This window comes from Microtus ochrogaster, linkage group LG5 (assembly GCF_000317375.1).
Source record: "Microtus ochrogaster isolate Prairie Vole_2 linkage group LG5, MicOch1.0, whole genome shotgun sequence".
NCBI classification, from domain to species: Eukaryota; Metazoa; Chordata; class Mammalia; order Rodentia; family Cricetidae; genus Microtus; species Microtus ochrogaster.
Window position 1 is genome coordinate 51,160,869 of NC_022031.1, and position 20,199 is coordinate 51,181,067.

General features: G+C 43.5%; 1 protein-coding gene across 1 annotated transcript in view; it reads right to left on the reverse strand.

Annotated features, from left to right (window-relative positions):
- Positions 1-20,199, reverse strand: part of Svep1 (sushi, von Willebrand factor type A, EGF and pentraxin domain containing 1) — a 157,199-nt gene that overhangs the window by 62,292 nt on the left and 74,708 nt on the right. The window contains exons 9-20 of the mRNA XM_005362216.3: positions 19,648-19,777; positions 16,792-16,899; positions 15,759-15,890; positions 14,510-14,704; positions 13,246-13,367; positions 9,239-9,347; positions 7,701-7,865; positions 6,896-7,129; positions 4,763-4,924; positions 4,334-4,495; positions 838-999; positions 156-247 (exon numbers count right to left, since the gene is read on the reverse strand). Of these exons, the coding sequence (XP_005362273.1) occupies positions 156-247; positions 838-999; positions 4,334-4,495; positions 4,763-4,924; positions 6,896-7,129; positions 7,701-7,865; positions 9,239-9,347; positions 13,246-13,367; positions 14,510-14,704; positions 15,759-15,890; positions 16,792-16,899; positions 19,648-19,777 (1,773 nt within the window). The remainder of the gene's footprint in view (positions 1-155; positions 248-837; positions 1,000-4,333; positions 4,496-4,762; positions 4,925-6,895; positions 7,130-7,700; positions 7,866-9,238; positions 9,348-13,245; positions 13,368-14,509; positions 14,705-15,758; positions 15,891-16,791; positions 16,900-19,647; positions 19,778-20,199) is intronic.

Here is a 20,199-nt window from a genome sequence, read left to right on the forward strand (position 1 = left end):
GCTCTGTAGACCAGGCTGGTCTCAAACTCACAGAGATCCACCTGCCTCTGCCTCCCGAGTGCTGGGATTAAAGGCGTGCGCCACCACCGCCCGGCAGCAAATTAGTTTCTAAGCACCCCATCAATAACAATGCTCCGTGCAGGGGTCAGACTCGCCTGGCTGCCGACTTCATACTTCTTCTGGGTGTATCCAGGAGCTGCAAGGGGCACTACGCTTTCTTCTGCTGCGGAGAAAGTGGAGCTAAAACCTAACAAGACAAACAGGCAAAACTGTCAGCGGGTGGTGGGTGAGGCTTGTAATTAAACGCTCTCCACATACTCAGGGTAAGATCTGGTTGCAGAGTGAGTCACGCCACATGTATTTTGTTTCAGTACGACTAAACAGGAAAGCAGCCATGGGTGGCATGTCCTTCTATCCGAGACTCTGAGAGAGACACTTGGAAGTTACCAAGTGCAAAGTTTCCAAAATAATTCTTCCAGTCTTGTCATCAAAAAGATCATAAAAGGGGCCGGTAGGACGGCTCCGTGAGTAAAAGCACTTGCCATCAAGAATGGTGGCCTGAGTTCAATCCCAGGACACACATGGTGAAAGCTGTAAGTTGTGATTCCTGTAAGCTGGTGTTTGCCCTCCACATGAGTGTTGCTGGATACACATGCGCATATGCACACATGTGCACAGACATATACATGCATGCACACACATGCATGCACACAAACGAGTACATAAATAATAAATGTACTAAAATTGATTTACGAGTCCACCTGACATGGTGATGCTCAGCACAGAAGAGACCAGAGAGGCACAGGCAAGACCCCGGCATAAAGTCTGAGAACTCACTTGAGCAATCCGTGATAGACGTGGCACCAGTGATGGTTGTGGTTCCATAAAAGGGACAAGCTAGGCAGAAGGACTTCCCTGCGTTGGGCTGGTAATAGTCTCGAGGGCATGGATAGCAGGGTGTGAGCCCAGAGCGGGAGAATTCTCCTACTGGACAGGGCACTACAAAGGAAAAAAAAAAAAAAGATTGTGTGTGAGATGACTCATTACATTTCAGATAAGTTCCCTAGCTGTTGCTTGTGAGAAAGCTATTGAAACACTTGCATCCCCTCTTTCTATTGGAAAAGGAAGTCCCAGACACCTAGTTCAATTTGCCAGCTGATAGTATAAGACAAAAAATGGAACCGGGCGGTGGTGACGCACGCCTTTAATCCCAGCACTCGGGAGGCAGAAACAGGTGGATGTCTGTGAATTCTAGGCCAGCCTGGTCTCCAGAGTGAGTCCCAGGATAGCCATGGCTGTTACACAGAGAAACCCTGCCTCAAAAAATCAAAGAAAGAAGAAAAAAGAAAATTGAAAAATGGTATATCTTTATATATGCAGTAAACAAAGGCACATGTTTTCATTGCAGTATGATTTAGTACATAATATAAAGCTAAACATACATAGAACATGCATGTGTTAATGTCCTGGCCATGGGGAAAGAATGCAGCAATTTCCTGTACTACCAATATTAGTAATAATATTGATAATAATAAGTTAAATTTAAAACAGTACACTGAAAGGGCCTGGGAAAAATATTACCTTGCAAATTATTGTTAATTGGCGGTGTTAAGGACAGCAAATACAACCATTGAGCTTAATAAACTTGGCCTTTAAATAAATGTATGGGACACTTGATAATACTGTGCTGTAATCTGGGAAGTACAGAATTCAGAACAGATTTCAGGAGCCACCCCACAGAGACGGTGCAATGCATGAACTTGTTGGACTACAGTGGGCATATAAGTATGATAGCAACATGCCACATGCAACACACTTTAAACACACAAAAATGAATAAAGGAATAAGTTAATATGTTTCCAAAGACAAGGCCAGAGGTCACTTAATGCACCCTAAAGGGTCAGAGCGAGAGGTGGTATCATTCTGGTCCTCATAAAATATAGATCCTGGTCCTTTGGGGTGGATGTGTCAACAATGACGACCAGGTGTCGTTTATGGGACCAAGAACTTTCAGATTTTTAGCCACAAGCCAAAGGACATGTATGTAAGAAAAGATCAGATGCATACAGGTTGTATTGTATAAGCATGGTAGTAACGCATAACATATGGTTGTTATAGTGATTATGACCATTTTGAGCAGGCTGAAACAAAGCAGGTATTTTCTTTTCAAGAAATGTAAGGTAAACTCAGCAAAATACAGAATGACACATCTCTAAACATCAAACAATATAGAAAGAAAGTAATAATGAAAGAGAGACAGATGGAGCGAAGGAAAGACAAGAAAAAGGAGGGAAGGAAGTTGAAACCAAGAGAGAATCTGCGAGGGTCAGTTGTAAAGTGCTGGCCCAAGCCCACAGAGAGAGCTAAGTTATCCCTGCTGCTTGCCCGTGTTGAGAAGAATGTGCCTAGCTGTGCTAGGAACACTCGGAGACATGGGGCATTTCCCAGAATTTCGGCCACATTCTGGGAACTAGAATTGCTTAATTGCAAAGCTGGCATTAGACAAGCCTCAAAGCTTATTTAGAAAGCGAAAAGAAAAGTCAAATATGAACTCGCTTCCCTGCAAAAATTCCAGTTGTTTTGTGGTTGGAGGATGTTGGAGCAGGGGCAGAATTATTTTTCTACAGACTTCCTTTCAAAATTAGTTCATATATTAACAAAATCAAAGAGTGTCTAGCAAATCCATTTTAAGCATAATGTGATTCTTTGATTTTTTTTTCAATAAAAACAAAAATTGGAGGTTGCTTTGACTCAACAGGCATTTTTTATGGGATGGGCTTCAACCACGGTCTAAAAAGTTCTCTTCTTGACTCTTGGTGAAAATTACATTGATGAACACCACTCAAGAAATCTGTCTAAATTTTTTATCTGCCATGACCCTAGTGCACTGAGACAGTTTAAACAAATGGGAAGATGTATAAATCTTATCATTCAACGTCCATTCTCCTACGTCCTATGGCTCTTAACTTCTGAGGACGATGTCTCGTTAGACGCAGCTCTGGCATACCCTTCCACTGCTCCAGGTAAACTGCCCACTCTGCCAGCAGCGAGGAATCTCAAGTCTCTTTCTGGTTGCTGTAGCTGTGGATGGCTGTAGCTCAGTAAGAATGTGTGTGCATGGCTTGCTGTGTAGCCTGGAGAACTGGTACAGAGCAGGCTGGGTCTTAGGAACAGCAACCTTTCAATAAGAAACCATTTTCATACTCTCTGGCTTGCCATAAACTTTAGGCTTTTACGCCAGAGTACGGGGGATGGGAGGGCGCACTAAGAGCCACCATGCAGGCCTGCTTGCAACTCTGTGTGGTACTGTAGAGACAGCCCTGCAACCTTTCCTTGTGAACACAGCTCCACTAGCATTACAGGGAAATGAACTTTCAGAGTTTCTAGCAACAGGCTGGTGTGTGTGTGTGTGTGTGTGTGTGTGTGTGTGTTCGTATGTATATACACATTAGTGTGTATTCGCGTGTAGGTATACATTTGTGTATGTGTTCATGTGTATGTATATATCTGTATGTGTTCACGTGTGTGTATGCATTTGTATATGTGTTCATGCACGTGTATACATTTGTGTGTCTCTGTGTGTGTATCTTCCTCTGTCACTATCCATCTTATTGTTTAAAACAGGGTCTCTCACTGAACCTGGAGATCATTGGTGGATAAGAATGGCTGGCCAGTAAGCCCCAGAGATCCTCCTGTCCCTGCCTCCCACTTCTGAGATTACACGTGTGTTGCCATGTTTGGCTTCTCACGTTGGTGCTGCTGATTTGAACTTAGGTCTGCATGCTTGTACAACAAGCATTCAGTGACTGAGCCACCTCTGCAGCCCATAACTGACTCTCCGTTCTGGTTTTGAGATAGTGTGAAGCTTTTAATCTTCTAGTTTTGTTTACATCTTCAGGAATTTCTGGCTGGCTGACTGTACTCAGTTGGGGTATTAGACATATTCAAAGTGGAGTGTTGAAGCCAGTGCTTGCCACAGTGTGAGCCCCGAACTCGTAAAAGTAGGTATTCCCTGAGTACCAGATAGAAATGCACGTTACACCCAGTGAACCAAAATTCTGAGGACAGCACCCAGAAACCTGTATTTCTATGGTACCAGGAAGCCTCATGTGTATTACTGAGGCCTGGGATAGAAGCCTTGTGCTATACTCAGAGAGCCCATTGTTTATCCTGAAGTGCCGAGCAGCTGAGAGAAAGGAACTCCCCACGAAGAGACAGTTATTTACATTCTTCGCATACTGTGGACATTTAGTTTTGTTAAAAGCATCCCACTCCTCCACGCAGAGAACTTAACATGTAAATAAATATAAACATCCAAGGCATCAATGATAACCTCCGCAAGCAGAGATGTCTACAGCTCCTCTTTTTACAGTCGTGGTGGTTTCTGGGCATAAGAGGCAGCTCCGGGATCCAAATTCTGGTTGATAAGTACCCAGCGGACATGACTCACAGGTCTCGAGCCCACTGGAGGAGTAGGTGCCTTGCTTACACTGAGCTGGAAAGAAGCATACGACACAATGAGCAAACTCATCATCAAACACGACATGATGCACACATTTCCTAGGTTCGCTGTGTCTTCACGTCTAAAGGCTCCCGTGCCACATAACACATCGACTAAATCAATGAGCTTGATTGTCTCCTGTTAATTTATCTTTTGATGCAGGAGCCTTGACAAGACCAAGTGATAGACAAAGAAACCTTTCTCCCATTGCAACTGGACAAGAAATCCAGCCGGTCTCGGTCCAAGCCTGTAAGCCTGTACCTTTGCATTTGGAGATGCTTCTCGAGTGGAGATACTCTGTGTGAGTCCTGGGGGGACACAGTTTACACTCCAGCTGCCCTTCCTCATCTTGATAGGATCCCATCAGGCAGCTTTCACAGGTGGAGTGCTCCAGAGAGTAATAGGTTCCCAGGGGGCAGTTGACTGTGGAGAAAACAGCCAGGAAATTCAGATCCCCTCACCACGACACCCTTGGATTCTTTTCTTCTTATGAAGCTTGTGTCTAGGTACTATTATTCATGTGTGAAATTTTACTGTCAGAGTTTTACAGCCACAGTGAGTAGACCTTCCAGAAATATGTTTCTACAAACCCAAGTGGTAGATATTTATTTTGAGGAGATGCATAAGTTTTACTGATGCTGTAACAGGGCTTTAAACAATGGAGGAAAGCTATGACCAACCATAGCATTATAGAAAATACATAATTAACAACAATAAAAAACCTGCCAGAGGACAAGGATAAAATAATGAATATTTAGATGAGCTCATGATGGCTTTGTGATATTGCAAATGTTTTCTAAATTTTCTCTCTGCATGCTCCCGGCTCCCATAAAACTAAACAACGTGTCCATGACAGTGTCATTTCTAGAGACAAGAGACAAGTCGATATGGCAGGATCGAAACAGGTGAGGAAGAGCCTTCACCATGTCTAGAGGAGTTCTCATCCTATGAAGGCATCCTCTAATCCAGGGGCTCCAAGAAAACAGGCCCACTCTATAACTTGTAGTAGCATGGACGTTCTGAGGTCAAATAGAAAAACTCACTGATCTGGCTGTTAGTAAAGAGAGACACTTGAACTCTATGCCTGGTGACTTGGGGACGCTTGTGGTTACAGCTAGAACCTGGGTGCTTGTTAAAAACAGATTTCGAATTCTCCATCCCCAAACTGCCATGTGCAGGCTATCTGACATGGCCCAGGCTTTCTGACGCAGCACAGGGTGTCTGAAGACCCCACCGAGACGGGAGAAGTGGTAGTCCAGACGATTCCTGCTTGTTCTCAGAGAGTGGGAAAGAGACCCGAGTAGGGTCATATTAACAGCTCTGATGAGCTGATTTTGACACACCAGGGAAAAAACAAATGACATCAGATGGCAGTAAAAACTGTCAAAGGAGTTTCCCCAGACAGAATACAAGGGCATGATTTAAGGGAGACTAACATGGGATTCATGTCATTGACTGTCTTTGTGTGTGTGTGCGCGCGTGCACACTCACGTGCATGTGCAGTGGCCTCTTTAGGAATCAGGCTGGAGTTAATCCAGACTGTGATGTAGCTGTGTAGTGTAGGGTTAAGGAGACAGGGAGGAAGAGTGGGGAATGACTAGCGAGGACAAGAGTTTGAAGATGTTCTGAAAGTAGACAGAAGTAATGGTTGCACCCTGAGAATGAACTTAACGCCATTGAATTGTACATTTCAAAGTACTTCTTTGTGTGAATTTTGCCCTAATTGAAAAAAAAGTCAAGATTTTAGAATTGGCTGTGTAGTTTGGAAATCTCTGCTATATCACTTTCTGTGAGTATGTCCTTAACCTCTCTGGCTTCACTTTTCTCATCTGTACTGTGTATTAATATTAATCATACAACATAGAGATGCTGAACAAGATTAACTGGAAGAGGTGTGTATCTGATATACAAAAAAATGGTCAAATGTGTGGGCTATTGTTGAAATAATAGATAAAATGTCATGAGGCTTTATTTGTTTTTAAGATTTATTTTTGTTTACTTATTTATTTGTGTGTGTGTATGTGTGTGTGTGTGTGTGTGTTGTGCACACAAGTGTCAGTGGGACCCAGAAGAGGGAATCAGAACCCCTGGAGCTAATGTTCCCAGCGGCTGTGAGCTGCCAAATGTGGATGCTGAGCCGTTTCTCCTGCACCACTATGAGGTTTAAAGAACTAGAGTTGAAAATAAGATTTGTTTCCCCCACATAAAACACTTTGCTTGTCTTCAACAATCGTGTACACTCAGGTTCTTGAGACAACACAGTGTGGTAGCAGCCACACAACAATGTAAAATGCCTGTTTCCTATCAATGTTCGTTCTACACACTTGGAAAATATCTGTGCCCAGCCATTTGACCCTGGGCACAGTAAACAGCTGGGTCCCAGGGGAGGCTTACCACACATGCGCCCCCTCAGCACAGATCCCGGTCTGCAGAAGAGAAAGGCCTTCTCTGTCTCCAGGGAATTGCTGTCAGCCACCACCATCTCCGAGGCAAGCTGGAAAGAATACATGGGCTCCTTATTCAGGGTGTTTTTCAGGCGGTTGGTGATGGTTTCCAAGGTCTTGATGAGTCGCTGCTGATTTGCCAATTCAAGGGTATCGTTTCTCTCCTCCGGCAGGGGCACACTAGCTGAGATAAAAACGCAACACCATTAAACATGCATGTGCACACAACACATTCACACTCACACACGCATGCACTCACACCCACGCAAAGGGTCTGTTAGGTGCTAACTGTAATACTCATTTTTGCCGCCAACGAAATCGTATCTTAAAGTCCTTCAGAGAAAGAAATTAATTCAGAATAAGGCCAATCAGTTTTCACTAAATAGGTCACATGTGGGCTGTATTAAGAACGAAATATGTATGTTTGAGTCCTTTTCTGAGACACTGTGTTACCATCACCTGTTGAGGGACTTCATCATGACAGGATGAATTAGTCTATACTCTTACTGTTTAAAACAGGTCTAAGTTCATCCTGTCAACATGCAAGTAAAGCTGGTATTGGTTACTGCAAGGATCAGAAAACGCATCTGTGACCCTAAACCGCAAACTGTGGCCACATTGAGCTGGCCACGCTCTCTCTAGTTCTCTCCAGGGCCACCTCCTAATAAACACAAGGCACAAAAGAGTTCAGAACGAGCCTCCCAACCCCGAATTTCACTTCCTACTCTTTCGGCAAATGGAAAGTTTATCCTTACCTGTGATGTTAAAAATTAGCTGAATTTTGGGGTCAGATGATGGGGCCGATCTTTTAATCCGTGCCGATCTTGCTTTGCCCACACCTGGAGGTGATTCTTGTACAACATCCAGGAAGTGATCGTAAGAGTAATCCAGCCTGTTACCTGCACCCCAGCCCCCTGGTCCTGAGGCAGAGAAACAAGAGATCAGACAGGGCACATCTTCCTCCGTGTTCAGGTTCTAATGTCACAAGTCAAACTGCCTGCAGTAACTATTCAATTGCCCCTGGCATACAGTGGATTTGGCCCATCACCTTAAATTGTCGTTGTGGGGGTATTTTGCTTTTAATTTAGAGACCATTACCCATTTACCTCTGAGAGTATATAGGATTTCGGGGATCTTTCAGTTCCCAGGTGATTATTCTCACCTCAGAGGGAAATAGGGAGGAGGTGTGGGAGCCTCATCATTTCCTATTTCTCTTCCATATCCTTCCTCCATTTAAAAATGGCTTTATAAGCTTAACGAACATAGTAAAAGATCTGCCTCCTGTATTCAAGGTGGGGAAGCTGGCAAGGGCAGCCTGTAATGTTCGTGTCGCTGGAGAAGACATGGCTGTGTGTGACTTGCGAGGTGGCCCTGCTGGTGCTGTGATTAACAGCCAGACACCAGATTTTCACTCCATGAGGTGTGACGCGTGATTGTATAACCTGGGCCAGCTGCTTTCATCTTTCTGAACTCTGATTCCTTCATTAATAGATGGAGAAATGAGCCTGACTTCATTGTCTGTAATAAGATGGGACAGTTTATATGCAGCGCCTGGTTTAATATCTGACTCATTACAAAACCCCAGTGTGTCAGCCAATTAAGTGACATCCATGTTGTCCTGGCCACACTGACCTTAACTATGTCCTTTTCAGGTTTGCTGTGTTCATGAGCCTGCCACCTAGGGAAACTGTCTTCAAGGATTTGTTTGCTTTCTGTATGTATGTAAAAAGCTGGGGTTGATATTTTAGTGATTTCAGCTACATAGTTCCCCACAACAGCTAAGGGGCAATTATGGAAAATTGATTTACCAGACTTAGAAACTCCTGGAGAGAAAATTTCAGTCTACGTGGAGTGAAATTATGCTTAGGCTTAGATACTAGATTTTAATAACTGGATTTTATAACCTGGGTGAGAAATATGGATACGTCTCATGTATAATTATTTTGAATCATTGGCTTACTTGCAAGGCCAATTGGATGGATGCCAGATGAAAATCACTGCTTAAATACTTTCTGACTGTTATGATTACATTATGTGATAAGCCAATTTTTAAATTGCCATCACAAGGTGACCTTTATCCTGAAGTGCTTTGGCTAATATTTGAAAATGGTTCATTTCATACCAAAATTTATGATATTCATAATGAATTATTACATGATCAGATTATATAGCCATCCTAAAACACTTGAAGAATAAATTAACAAAAGCTAAATTTTTTTTCCTCTTTTTCACCACTCCTGTGGAGTAATTTCATTTTGTTGATACATCCTGCACCCCACCATAATGCCATTACCAATTGCAAAGCCATTTTCATAGTCATAATTATATTCGATGCAGTATTTTTTGGTCCGGTCCTCCAGTCTGCAGTCAATGTCACCAGCATCACTACAAAAGGACGGGACCTGCAGAGGAAGAGGAAGAGCATGGAAATCACATCCCCTCTGTGCTTCTGCTGAGCTCCTGGCTCTCCTGGACCTCACTTCCCATTAGCCAGAGAAGAGGAAAGGCCCTTCGTGTTTCCAGAACTCTACATGTAAGGAAAAGTTCTTTGCCTCCTACTGTCCGTCTGTCTGTCCGTCTGTCCGTCCGTCCGTCCGTCCGTCCGTCCCTCCCTCCCTCCCTCCCTCCCTCCCTCCATCCCTCTCTCTCTCTCTCTCCTTCCCTCTCTCCCTCCTCCCTTCCTTCTTCCCTCCCTCTCACCTACAGCCTCTCACTGTCTCAGGCCATCAGGATTAAACTCAGACTTTTTAATCTCCATTTCTGTCACCCACCAGAGGAAGCCCAGGACTCTGACTTGAGACTACCATGGTATAGATTCTTTAACCCCTGTGCTGGCTAATCTTATGTCATCTTGGCATAAGCTAGAGTCATCTGAAAGGAGGGACCCTCAATTGAGAAAATCCCTTTGTAAGAGAAAGCTGTAGAGCATTTTCTTAATTAGTGACTGGATGGGAGAGGGCCCAGCCCATTGTGGATGCCTCCATCCCTGGGCTGGTGGTCCTAGGTTCAATAAGAAAGCAGACTGAACAAGCCATGATGAGCAAGCCAGTAAGCAGCACTCCTCCATGGCTTCTGCAACAGCTCCTGCCTCCAGATTTCTTCCCTGTTTGAGTTCCTGTCCTGACTTCCTTCAATGATGGACTATATTGTAGAAGTGTAATCCAAATAAACCCTGTCCTTCCCAACTTGCTTTTGGTCATGGTGTTTCTTTGCAGCAATAGAAACCCTAACTAGGCTGGGCCATGGTGGCGCAGGCTCTTCAAAGCTACAGAGAAACCTTGTCTCGAAAAACCAAGAAAGAAAAAGAAAATGAAAAAAGAAAAAGGAAAGAAACCCTAACTTAACTAGGGCAACTCCCTTCTGTAAGGTTCTGTTTCCCTCTCCTCTTCTTCCCCAGCTCTCCTTTGTGTTCCCTGAAACTCAAGTCAGTAAAAGAAAAGTTGCCAAAGTCATATTTTCTCTACATCCTCTTTATCTTTGCTCCAAATGAAGCACAACTTTCCAGATTTCGGGACTATTTTTTCAGAGGATGGTTCTGGAACCATCACAAACCCACATCTTGCAGGTCTGCAAGTGGAAGCATGGTCCTACACTTTCCTCCTATTTCTAGGTCATCCTGTTCCCTGTTGCCTCCTTGAAGCCTGGAAGGTTGCCAGCTCCACCCTCACTGTCCTTTGTAGCTGTGCTGTTGTGAACACCGTTTCTTACTCAATCATTCTCGCTCCTGGCTGCTCTCCCATCCCTTAGCTTCCTCTTCTCGCTTAATCCTCCAGTTGTCTGACGTCACCACTCCTGTGGCCACTTTATGTCACCACCAGCAACACCGTCCTCTCCTCTGCTCAAGAATCCAGCACTTCTTTGGCCTCCTTGGGGTTTGTATTGAGTGAAGTCTCTTGCCTTCTCTCTCCCTCAGCCCCTCCCATCTTCCCTTTATCTGCCTTAGGTCCATTCCTGTGAAATAACCCCTTCCTGGGAAATGCCTGCTCACTTGGGTTCCTTCTTGCTCTGTTTGCTAGATAACCGTAAACAGGTTGAAGTGACTACTTCCTTTCTCACCTTTTCCCCCCTTCCTCCCTGCCCTTTCCACCCCCCCCCCCCTCACCTGACTACGGCTTGAGAGAATCTCCAACCTCTGCTTTTGCCAATCCTATCACATTTCACTCAAGGTCAGTTAAGGTCACCTAAAAACTGCCCTGCCTTTCTCTCTCCTCATTCTTCTCCCCTATTCCCCATCCCTGTGCACTGGTGATCACTTTTGCTCCACGAGTCAAATGAAAATCAGTGAAGGTTCTTCTTTTCTTCACTTCCGGCCCACACGGGAGCACACAGCCTACAGCTGTGCTTCTGTCTGCTCGGCTTCCTGCCTGTTCTCTTCCTTTCATAGTCTGCATCCTGTCCCTCAGCTAGATCAACAGAGTCTGCTGATATCCTCCAATGCTCTTATTTCTTGCAATTGTTAATGCTACCCAAGCCAACACCCCTTTCTTGCTTTAGTTTTCTGTGTGATCATCTAACACGCTCCCACCTTCTGCACCTCCTACTGACCGAGGTGGTCAGAAAACTGGCCTATGTCCATGGCTTTCCATCACAGAGTGCAGGGAAAGTCTTGGCAGTGGTTCCGACGGCTCCCCACAGTCTGATTTTCCTTCTCACTCCTGTTTTCTCTGCCTCACATGAACTCTTGGAGCATCTCTTACCCTAACTCACTCCACTACCCTCGCTACACCTGCTCTTGCCACTTTGAACTCAGTAGTGTTTCAGATTCTCAAACACATTCCTGCCTCGGGGCCTCTGTGCTTGCTGTTTCTCCTGCCCGGCTCAACATCTTATCCCTTTAATCCTCTTTCAAACAGGATACTTGCTGGTGAAATTTCCCACACTCTGCATTGTTTTATCCTATAGCACTTGCCACCTGGCCTGCTGCATATTTCCCCTGTAATTTATTAATCCTCCATTCATTAGGATGTGAAATCTGAGTGCAAAAGGCTTGACCAGCTTAATCCCATAAAACATAGACGTTGACTAAATACCAATGAAATGAATGTACATTAATAACACATTCTGCTCCATTTTTACTATCTTTAACCTATTACTGTTTGTTTTAGACAAAAGAAAGCCACTTCGACACAGTTTTCAATTGTGAGTTCTATTTATTACTTGAGGAATAGTTTGGGCTAGGGTGCAATGCTGTGAGCGTACCCTTGCCCTGAACTCGCAATGACCAGATGAACACAGTGTTCCCTCTATTTGCTGGCAATGATGTCTGTGATTTTCCTATTGGGAATTTGGTTCTACCAACTTAAGCAAACCATTTTAAAACAAGAGCTTGTTAAGTCTATGCCAGCTAATACATTGGACATCTTTATAACAACACTTGGCATTTCGCAAGCTGCGCTTTAAAATGTGTATTATTAGCAAATCCACAAATCTTCATCCATCCTGGCAGACAAAAGCATGTTTCCTGCCTTCTAGACATTCGATTCAGTTACGTGCATTGCGCTGCTGTCTCGAAACCAAAACAAAACCACATAAAATAGAAAATCCTTTTGGATGGGGATGTAGCTCACGTGCTAGAGTGCTTGCCTCGTATGCATGAAGCCCTGGATACAACGTCCATAACACATACTGGGTGTGGCAGTACATGTCTGTAACCTTCCTAATGGTGTGACTCTTTAATGTAGGCCCTCATGTTGTGTTGACTCCCAGTCACAAAATATTTTCATTGCTACTTCATAACTCATTTTTCTACTGCTATGAATCATAATATAAAGATCTGATATGAAGACGGTCTTAGGTTCAACCCCATTGAGGTTGTGGCCCACAGCTTGAGAAATGCTGCAGTGTAATCCCATTCCTAGAGAGGTGGAGGCAGGAAGAGCAGCAGTTCAAGGCCAGCCTTGGCTACATAGTGAGACCCTCTCTCAAACCCCAAAATCAAACCAAAATGCAACAACAAAAAAGAAGATCTTTAAAAGTTCGATTATTCTTATCATAAAATAATATAACATCATTTTGGACATTTTCTATCAGACTTTAAAAATAAGACAAGTATTTTTAAATCACGAAGATCCTAAACTCTTTTTAAACTTTTTGGTTCATGGTATTTCAAAAACTTAACATTTTAATGCAGACTGAATTCAGAAGTCTAAACTCAATGAGTAATTCTACATACGAATTTGGATCCCAGAGAGAGGCACATTCAGGACTAGGAACGACAGTTGCAAACAATCCAGAGAAGTTAAGACAGCCTAGTGGTGTCCTAAGTGTCCCTCATAGAGCCAAGGCCCCCTGGTGACATACCATTTTCCCCAGGGTGGTTTCAAACGCTGCCGAAAACTTCTTAAGCAGATCCATGTCGTCACAGCGAGTTGTTTTGTACAGCATCTCAAAGGACTTGAACCCGTGGTTTGCAAAACGTTTGACTAGAAAAGTTTAGGGGATGCAGCTTCAGTTGGGTAGAGTTTCCAAGACACGTGCAATTACTTTCCCTCCCCTTCCCTTCCCTCTCCTCTTTTCCTCTCTCCTCCCCTTTCTCGTTCTTGCGCTCGGTAAATGCTCTATCACTGACCTATATCTCCAGCCCAGAGGTTTAGCTATGAGGAAACGGAATCTAAACCGGGATCCCAGAGGAGGACCAGTTCCACAAAGGGTCATGACATATGCGTGGCAATTGTACAGTGACGGCTAATGTTTTGTATGCCAACTTCAGAAGGATTTTAAAGCTGCTTTTCTTTTGTTTCTGACAAGATTTATAAGACTGTGGAGAGGTGGCAGTGAAGGGTTCCAGGCATCCACTGGCCACAGTAAACCACAGCCCGGTGGTGCTGGGCTCCTCTGCCCAAATGAGTTTGCTTTGACTCATTTGAGTATTCTGTAACCTCCAGTTCTAAGAGAAAAGGAGAACTGAGGAGACTAAGAGATCCTTTGATCTTGACTACATCAAAGTTGTTTGCATTGATATAAGTTTTATCATGTGTTTGTATTTTCAACTAACAGACATTTAAAACAGACATATGACTGTTATGTGTAGTCATAATCTTTGAAAGTATAATTTCTACAGAGGCAACTTTGCTCTTGTAGCAAGTATGCATTGTGGGCATTGTGCACTGTAGACTCTAAAGTCTAGGATGTTGTAACCCAGGGGTTCGAGCCCTAGCACCCCCCCCCCCCACTCTCCACTCACCACCACTCTTAGAATTAGCAGCTCTGAATCAAAGTTAAATCTAAAAACACCACACAATCTACTGTATTATATCACCTACATTGGATATTAAGTTACATAAGCTCTTTCACTAAGAAACTTCATATCCGTGCTTTCACACTGAGAATTTCATGTTCATAAACTTCTTCAAGCATTTTTAAGTAACTCAAAATAGTTCTGCCTGGGCAAGATAGTTACCCACTCTCCAAAAGACTCTGGTGACTAATATTTTAAACCATACACCTTGCCGATTCATGACACCCTCCCTGCTAATTCTCATTATAAAGCACTTTTTTTCCCTCTGTGTAACGCGCAGAAAAGCACACGATGGTGCCCTTGGAAAGGTGCAGAACTGGAACTTACTAGCACAGTCAGGCCACTCAGTAGAATACGGCGGTCTCCAGACACCGTCTTCAAAGGCGCAGTAATACTTCTCCATAGACCCTTCTGTGAAATCATAGCCCTCCCGGCAGCTCAGGGTACAGTTGACTCCAGCACTGTCCTGGGCACAGACAAAGTCCCCGTTTATAGGGGTGAAGGGAACCTCACAGGGAGAACCTGTGTCAAAATAACACTGTATTATTCAGTTATAGTTCTGGGGCAGCATAGTCCAGGAATTAAAGCCGAGCTAAGAACTCCTCCATGTTAGCCCTAGGAACATTTTCTCAAGGGTCCTCAGCTGGGAGAGCGGCACTGACTACTTTTGGTTCCTTGTATTGTAGGCAGACATTGGATGGTTGTACCGATGTGCAGTGAGGAGTCTTGCACATTTTATGAGAAGGTAAACATATATCTGACCTTACACTGTCATTTCTGGCATAAGTGCTTGAATAAAAAAAACCTGGGTAACATTATGTGGCAAAGACATCTTTGGGGTCTTTTAAGCAATGCTTTGCATTGTCATGGGGGAAAAGGTTCAGAAAGCTGCAGTTGTGATGGTGAACCTTGACTGTGAACTTGACTGGGTGGAGTGACGCCTACACGATTAGTAATGTCAGAGAAGGTGACTGGGCAAATGGGAGAGTCATCAACAGGGGGAAGGACCTGCCCTGAATGCACCAGTCCCGTCCGATAAGCTGGGAGGCGGGGTAAAGGGAGGAAGAGAAAGCTAGCAGGTACGTCCATTCTTCCGGAACTAGTGCATCTGCCATTACTGCTGGCACTCCTGGATGCATCCAGGTTCTTTCAGCCCTCTAGTATCCCAGTGACTCTCCGAGGAACTTCCAGGCCTTCATCACTGGACTGGGATTGCATCCGGAGGATGCAGGATACACCCTCAAGCTTCCAGTTTCTTGAACTGAGCAATGACTGGGTTCTCTGCACCACACAAGTGTGCAGGAACCACAGTTGGGCTCTCCAGTCCATATCATCTAAGACAACTCAAGAAATCCCTTTCTAACTGGTTCTTTAGTTGACACAGGAATTAAGGGCCACCCTCAAAGAAGACCTGTCACAAGCTCAAGGATGCTAACTGGAAACTTACAACGGGTCACTTGAAAGACTCAGCACTCACAGCCTATCTCCCCCACCCCCAAACAGAGGACGGCAGTGATCACACAGACCAAAGGTCAGCTAGGCTGGGGGAGGGTCTGGCGGAGAGTGGAGAGAGTACCTTTTATGATAATGTGGATGTCACAGGTTCTGTTATTGCCCGAGGGGTCAGTGGCCGTATACCACACAACAGTTTCCCCGTGAGGAAAGAGGTCTCCTTGGGTGTGACTTCTGGTGATGACCAGTTCCGCCCCTAGGAAGGGAAGAAAAGGTGTGATTCCTGAGTCTCATCCCTCCACAGTTCTGACATCACCTTTTCATCTGAGGCGCTTTCATTTTTCAGTTCGTGCAAGCTGGCTGAGCAAGCCACTTAGCGTGGCTTGTCTGCTACTAGAGAATACAAAATTTGATACTTGGGCTGTAGCAGAGAAACAATAGACTCAAAAGTCCTACAAAATTAAGGACTTTTGATGAACAGAAGTATCTTTGACTCGCTCTGTTAGAATATTGACAGTTTAAGAAACTGATCCAACTTTTCTTGTTGTCTGAGGGAAAGTTTTTTTTTTTTTTTTTTTTTTTTTTTTGGTTTTTCAAGACAGAGTTTCTCTGTAGCTTTGGTGCCTGTCCTGGAACTAGCTCTTGTAGACCAGGCTGGCCTCAAACTCCCAGAGATCCACCTGCCCCTGCCTCCTGAGTGCTGGGATTAAAGGCGTGCGCCACCACCGCCCGACTGAGGGAAAGTTTTTAAAATGAATTTCAATGACATTTGCTTGGGTTTCCCCCAACCTTCCTATGACCTGTTGTAATTTATTCATCTAACACTTGGGAATGAATGTGAATACACAGAATTTGACTGGGGATGCCATCAGGAGCTCATCTTTTATATTTCCAGGACACCATAGACTCAATTTAGTAAACCCATTAAAACCTGTGTGTTCAAAACCTAGCAAAGGTTTAATAAAGCCCAGTGAGTATTAAATAAAGAGACCAACAGCCAAGCAAGATGCTAATGTTCAATTGTATGTGTATCAAAATACACTAATCGGTGCCGTTTCTCATTCTTCTTAGCTGTTATGTATTTTGCCAGCTGAATACATTTTTAAGAGTAAAGTCTGGCCAGCACTACCCAGCTGACAAGGTCTGTGTGTCCTCACCGGAATTGTCTGAGAACTGAGGCTCATCCCAGCTGGCAGAGTGCTCCTTTTCTAAGACCTGGATTGGAGGTGGAGATCGGCACCAATCTATGACAGGTGGTTCCACGTCTGCAGAACAAAGAATAGGACAAAGAAGTCATGACTGCTCTTTAGAACAACTGTAACCAGCTTGGTAGAAACGAAGGTCTTCCAAGGAAACCCCTACCTCCCAGTTTAGCAGACAGTGAAGTAGCAGACCCCAAATGTTCCCAGGTAATCTTGTGCTCGGAGAAGGGAAAGGCACCAGCCAGAGAGGGAGCTTGTCTCCCAGAAAGAGATTTCACACAGCGCTAACAATTTGTTGGACATCTTCCAGGATGAGGACGAAGCCCAGCCAATGATGGGTCAGTGGTGGGTGGGGCCACTCTTTGAAGTGAACTTCTTAGATGTTCAGATGCTTGGTCAATCACTTAAACTCTAACCTCACTTCAGGGCCCTAGAGACAGACTTGGGGGGTTTGCTGGATCTCTTTATCCATCTTTCCAATGTGGCCACAGTGAATTAATTTTTTTTTCTTTCTGGTACTGATCTGACTCCTTTAACTGGCTTATTAAAGATGAGCCGTCAAACATGGTTGGAAGCACAGACTGTGACCTTCAAGTTCGATTACTACACATTCGAATTCAGATCGAAGGGTGGCATGCTGGTGAGTTTTTTTTTCAAATATTTATTTATTTATTTATTTATTTATTTATTTATTTATTTATTTATTTATTATGTATACAATATTCTTTCTGCGTGTATGCATGCTGGTGAGTTTTTAACCGTCAGTTGACATAATCTAGCATCATCTGAGTCTCAGCTGCGGGGCCATGAGCTGTTGGGCCTGCCTGTGTGAGTCTGTTCTGGTTCCCATCTCGACAATGGGAAGACTCACCCTAACTGTACGTGGTAGCACTCCCTAGACAGGGGTTCTGAACTGTGTAAGCATGAAGAAAGCCAGCTGAGCAGAAGCAAGCAAGCAGGCAGCATGGGTGCATTTGCTTCTCTCTGCTCTTGACTGCAGATGTGATGTGACCAGCTGCTTTGGTTCTTGCCTCAACTTCCCTCCCAGTGATTAACTCGCAACCTGGAATTATACTCCAAACAAGTCCTATCCTTCATTAAATGGCTTTTGATCAGGATGTTTTATCACAACCACAGAAGTGTGCCTGGAATAGATGACATTGAGGTAGGATGGGAAGTCACGTTTTAAAGTACTGATTGAATGGAGTGAAATTATTATATATATATATATATATATATATATATATATATATACACACACACACACATATATAAAATATATATGACAGTAAAGAAATTTCACAGGAAGGAATTACAATCTGGTTATAGATTTTACATGTTCAAAGTGTTCTTAATTATACACCTTTGAAGTCTGAAGGAGAGAGTACAAATTACTATTTTTTTATGTGAGACATAGGCCAGACAAACTTAAGGAATTCACCTGAGGTTATTAAGTTAATAACTTGTAGTTATAGCATTAAGGCCAAGACATTTGGGTCTGTGCATAAAAGCACATTCTGAAATCAAATGAGTTGTACCCCCGGAATACATGTAATTCTGTTTTAACCTATATTTTACAAGTAGATGCTCAACTTCTGTCTTTTTTGCTCACTTGCCATTTCATGAGTATAGTAATGTTGGCTTAGGGGTTTTAGATTGCCAATCATAAACCAGCAATTGAGTCCCTTTTGTTCATATGCAAGTCTCCTCTGGACAGAACAGAGGCACTCAAAGCAAAGAGCTTAATAAAGCAAAGAAGGGAGAAATGCTCCTGGCAGGTCAGAGCTGTTTGAGAACACTGAGTCAAGTCAACTCCTGGTTAACCATGGAGTCTGGAAAGCAGCCATCATTCACCCACAACAAAATTACAAATCAACATTCCAAGATCATCTAAGCGTATCTGTTTTTAGATGAACATTTAAAAATGGAATTGTAAGTACGGAAGGACCAAAGGGTTAGAGAAGAGAAAAAGAAGAATAGTTAAGACAAGTGTGTGTGTGGGGGGGAGAGGAGGGAATACCCAGCAAAGACTGACTACAGAGAAGCCACGGGAGAAGAAAATGCTGGCAAGAAAGCAGTGACTACCAATAAACTCTGAGGAAAGATCCTATAAAATAAGAACTGAAAATCGCACAGTCCAAGCACACTTGATCTTTGGATCTCAGGATGACTTTTAAATGCCGCCATCGTGTTCTGTACAAAGTATAATTTCTTTCAGAAAAATATGACAGCATGTTATATAATAAACATCATAACCTTTGACAAGTTTAAAGTATTTTTCAAGTTTGATATTTGTTGTTAGGTTGAAAAGTTAAATGACACCTGAGTAAAAGTACTTCTACAGTGAAATATGTTTGTTTCCCATTAGATTTTTTAAAAAAATTCAAATAAGCTTAGAGAACCCTTTATGAAGTGATCTCATAAACATTTGTATGTATTTTAAAAAATGATTAAGAATCTCAGATGTTCAACATTCAAACATAGGTCTAGAAGGGGATCACAGGAATGGCAGGAGAGATTGCTGGCGACTTTGGCAATAATACAATCCTGAGGCATAAAGGGAACAGAGTCTAAGCTTGAATGACTGCGGATAAATGGTAAGAAAGAAGAGAGAGGTAGCAGCCATCCAGAACTTTCCAAAGTGCTCACCTGGCAAGAAATAGACACAGTGACAGTTACAGGATACGTAGGGCTTCAGTGAGAAAGGGACCTGATGGTTTTAATTCCAGGAGGAAAGACTGGGCAGAGGACACTGATGACTACACGCGGATTGTTTTTGTAAACCACCCGCATGATTTGGAGAAGACTTACCAATAACCCTGACGTGGAACGTGCAGCTGGCCTGGTTACCAGATGAGTCGGTTGCGGTATAGCTGATGGCCACTTCTCCAATTGGGAAGAGGTAGGGTGGGGTAAAGGCTGGGTGGACATGGACTGGCACCTGACGGAGACATAAATATTTGACAAGGTCAGCAGTGCAGTTATCCTCTTTTGATTTATATGCTATCAGCAAAGGAATGGGATGATACAGTATTTCATAAAGAGGAAAGGGGGGAGGAGGCACTTCCTTGGGGTGTAATTTCTAACTACTCTTTCCACAGTTCATACAGGTGGCATACATACTGCTCCATATGTTTCAAGCATAATACAGTAGACCATTTCTATACTCTCGAGTGATCTCCGGATTTAAGATGGCCTTTGAATACCCCCTCATGTTCTGTACGAAATATAATTCCTCCCAGAAAGATACGTTGAAGAACTTCTAATTTGGGTTCCAAATTTTACTCTTGGAAACAGTTTTTTTTTAAATTTATTTATTAAAGATTTCTGTCTCTTCCCCGCCACAGCCTCCCATTTCCCTCC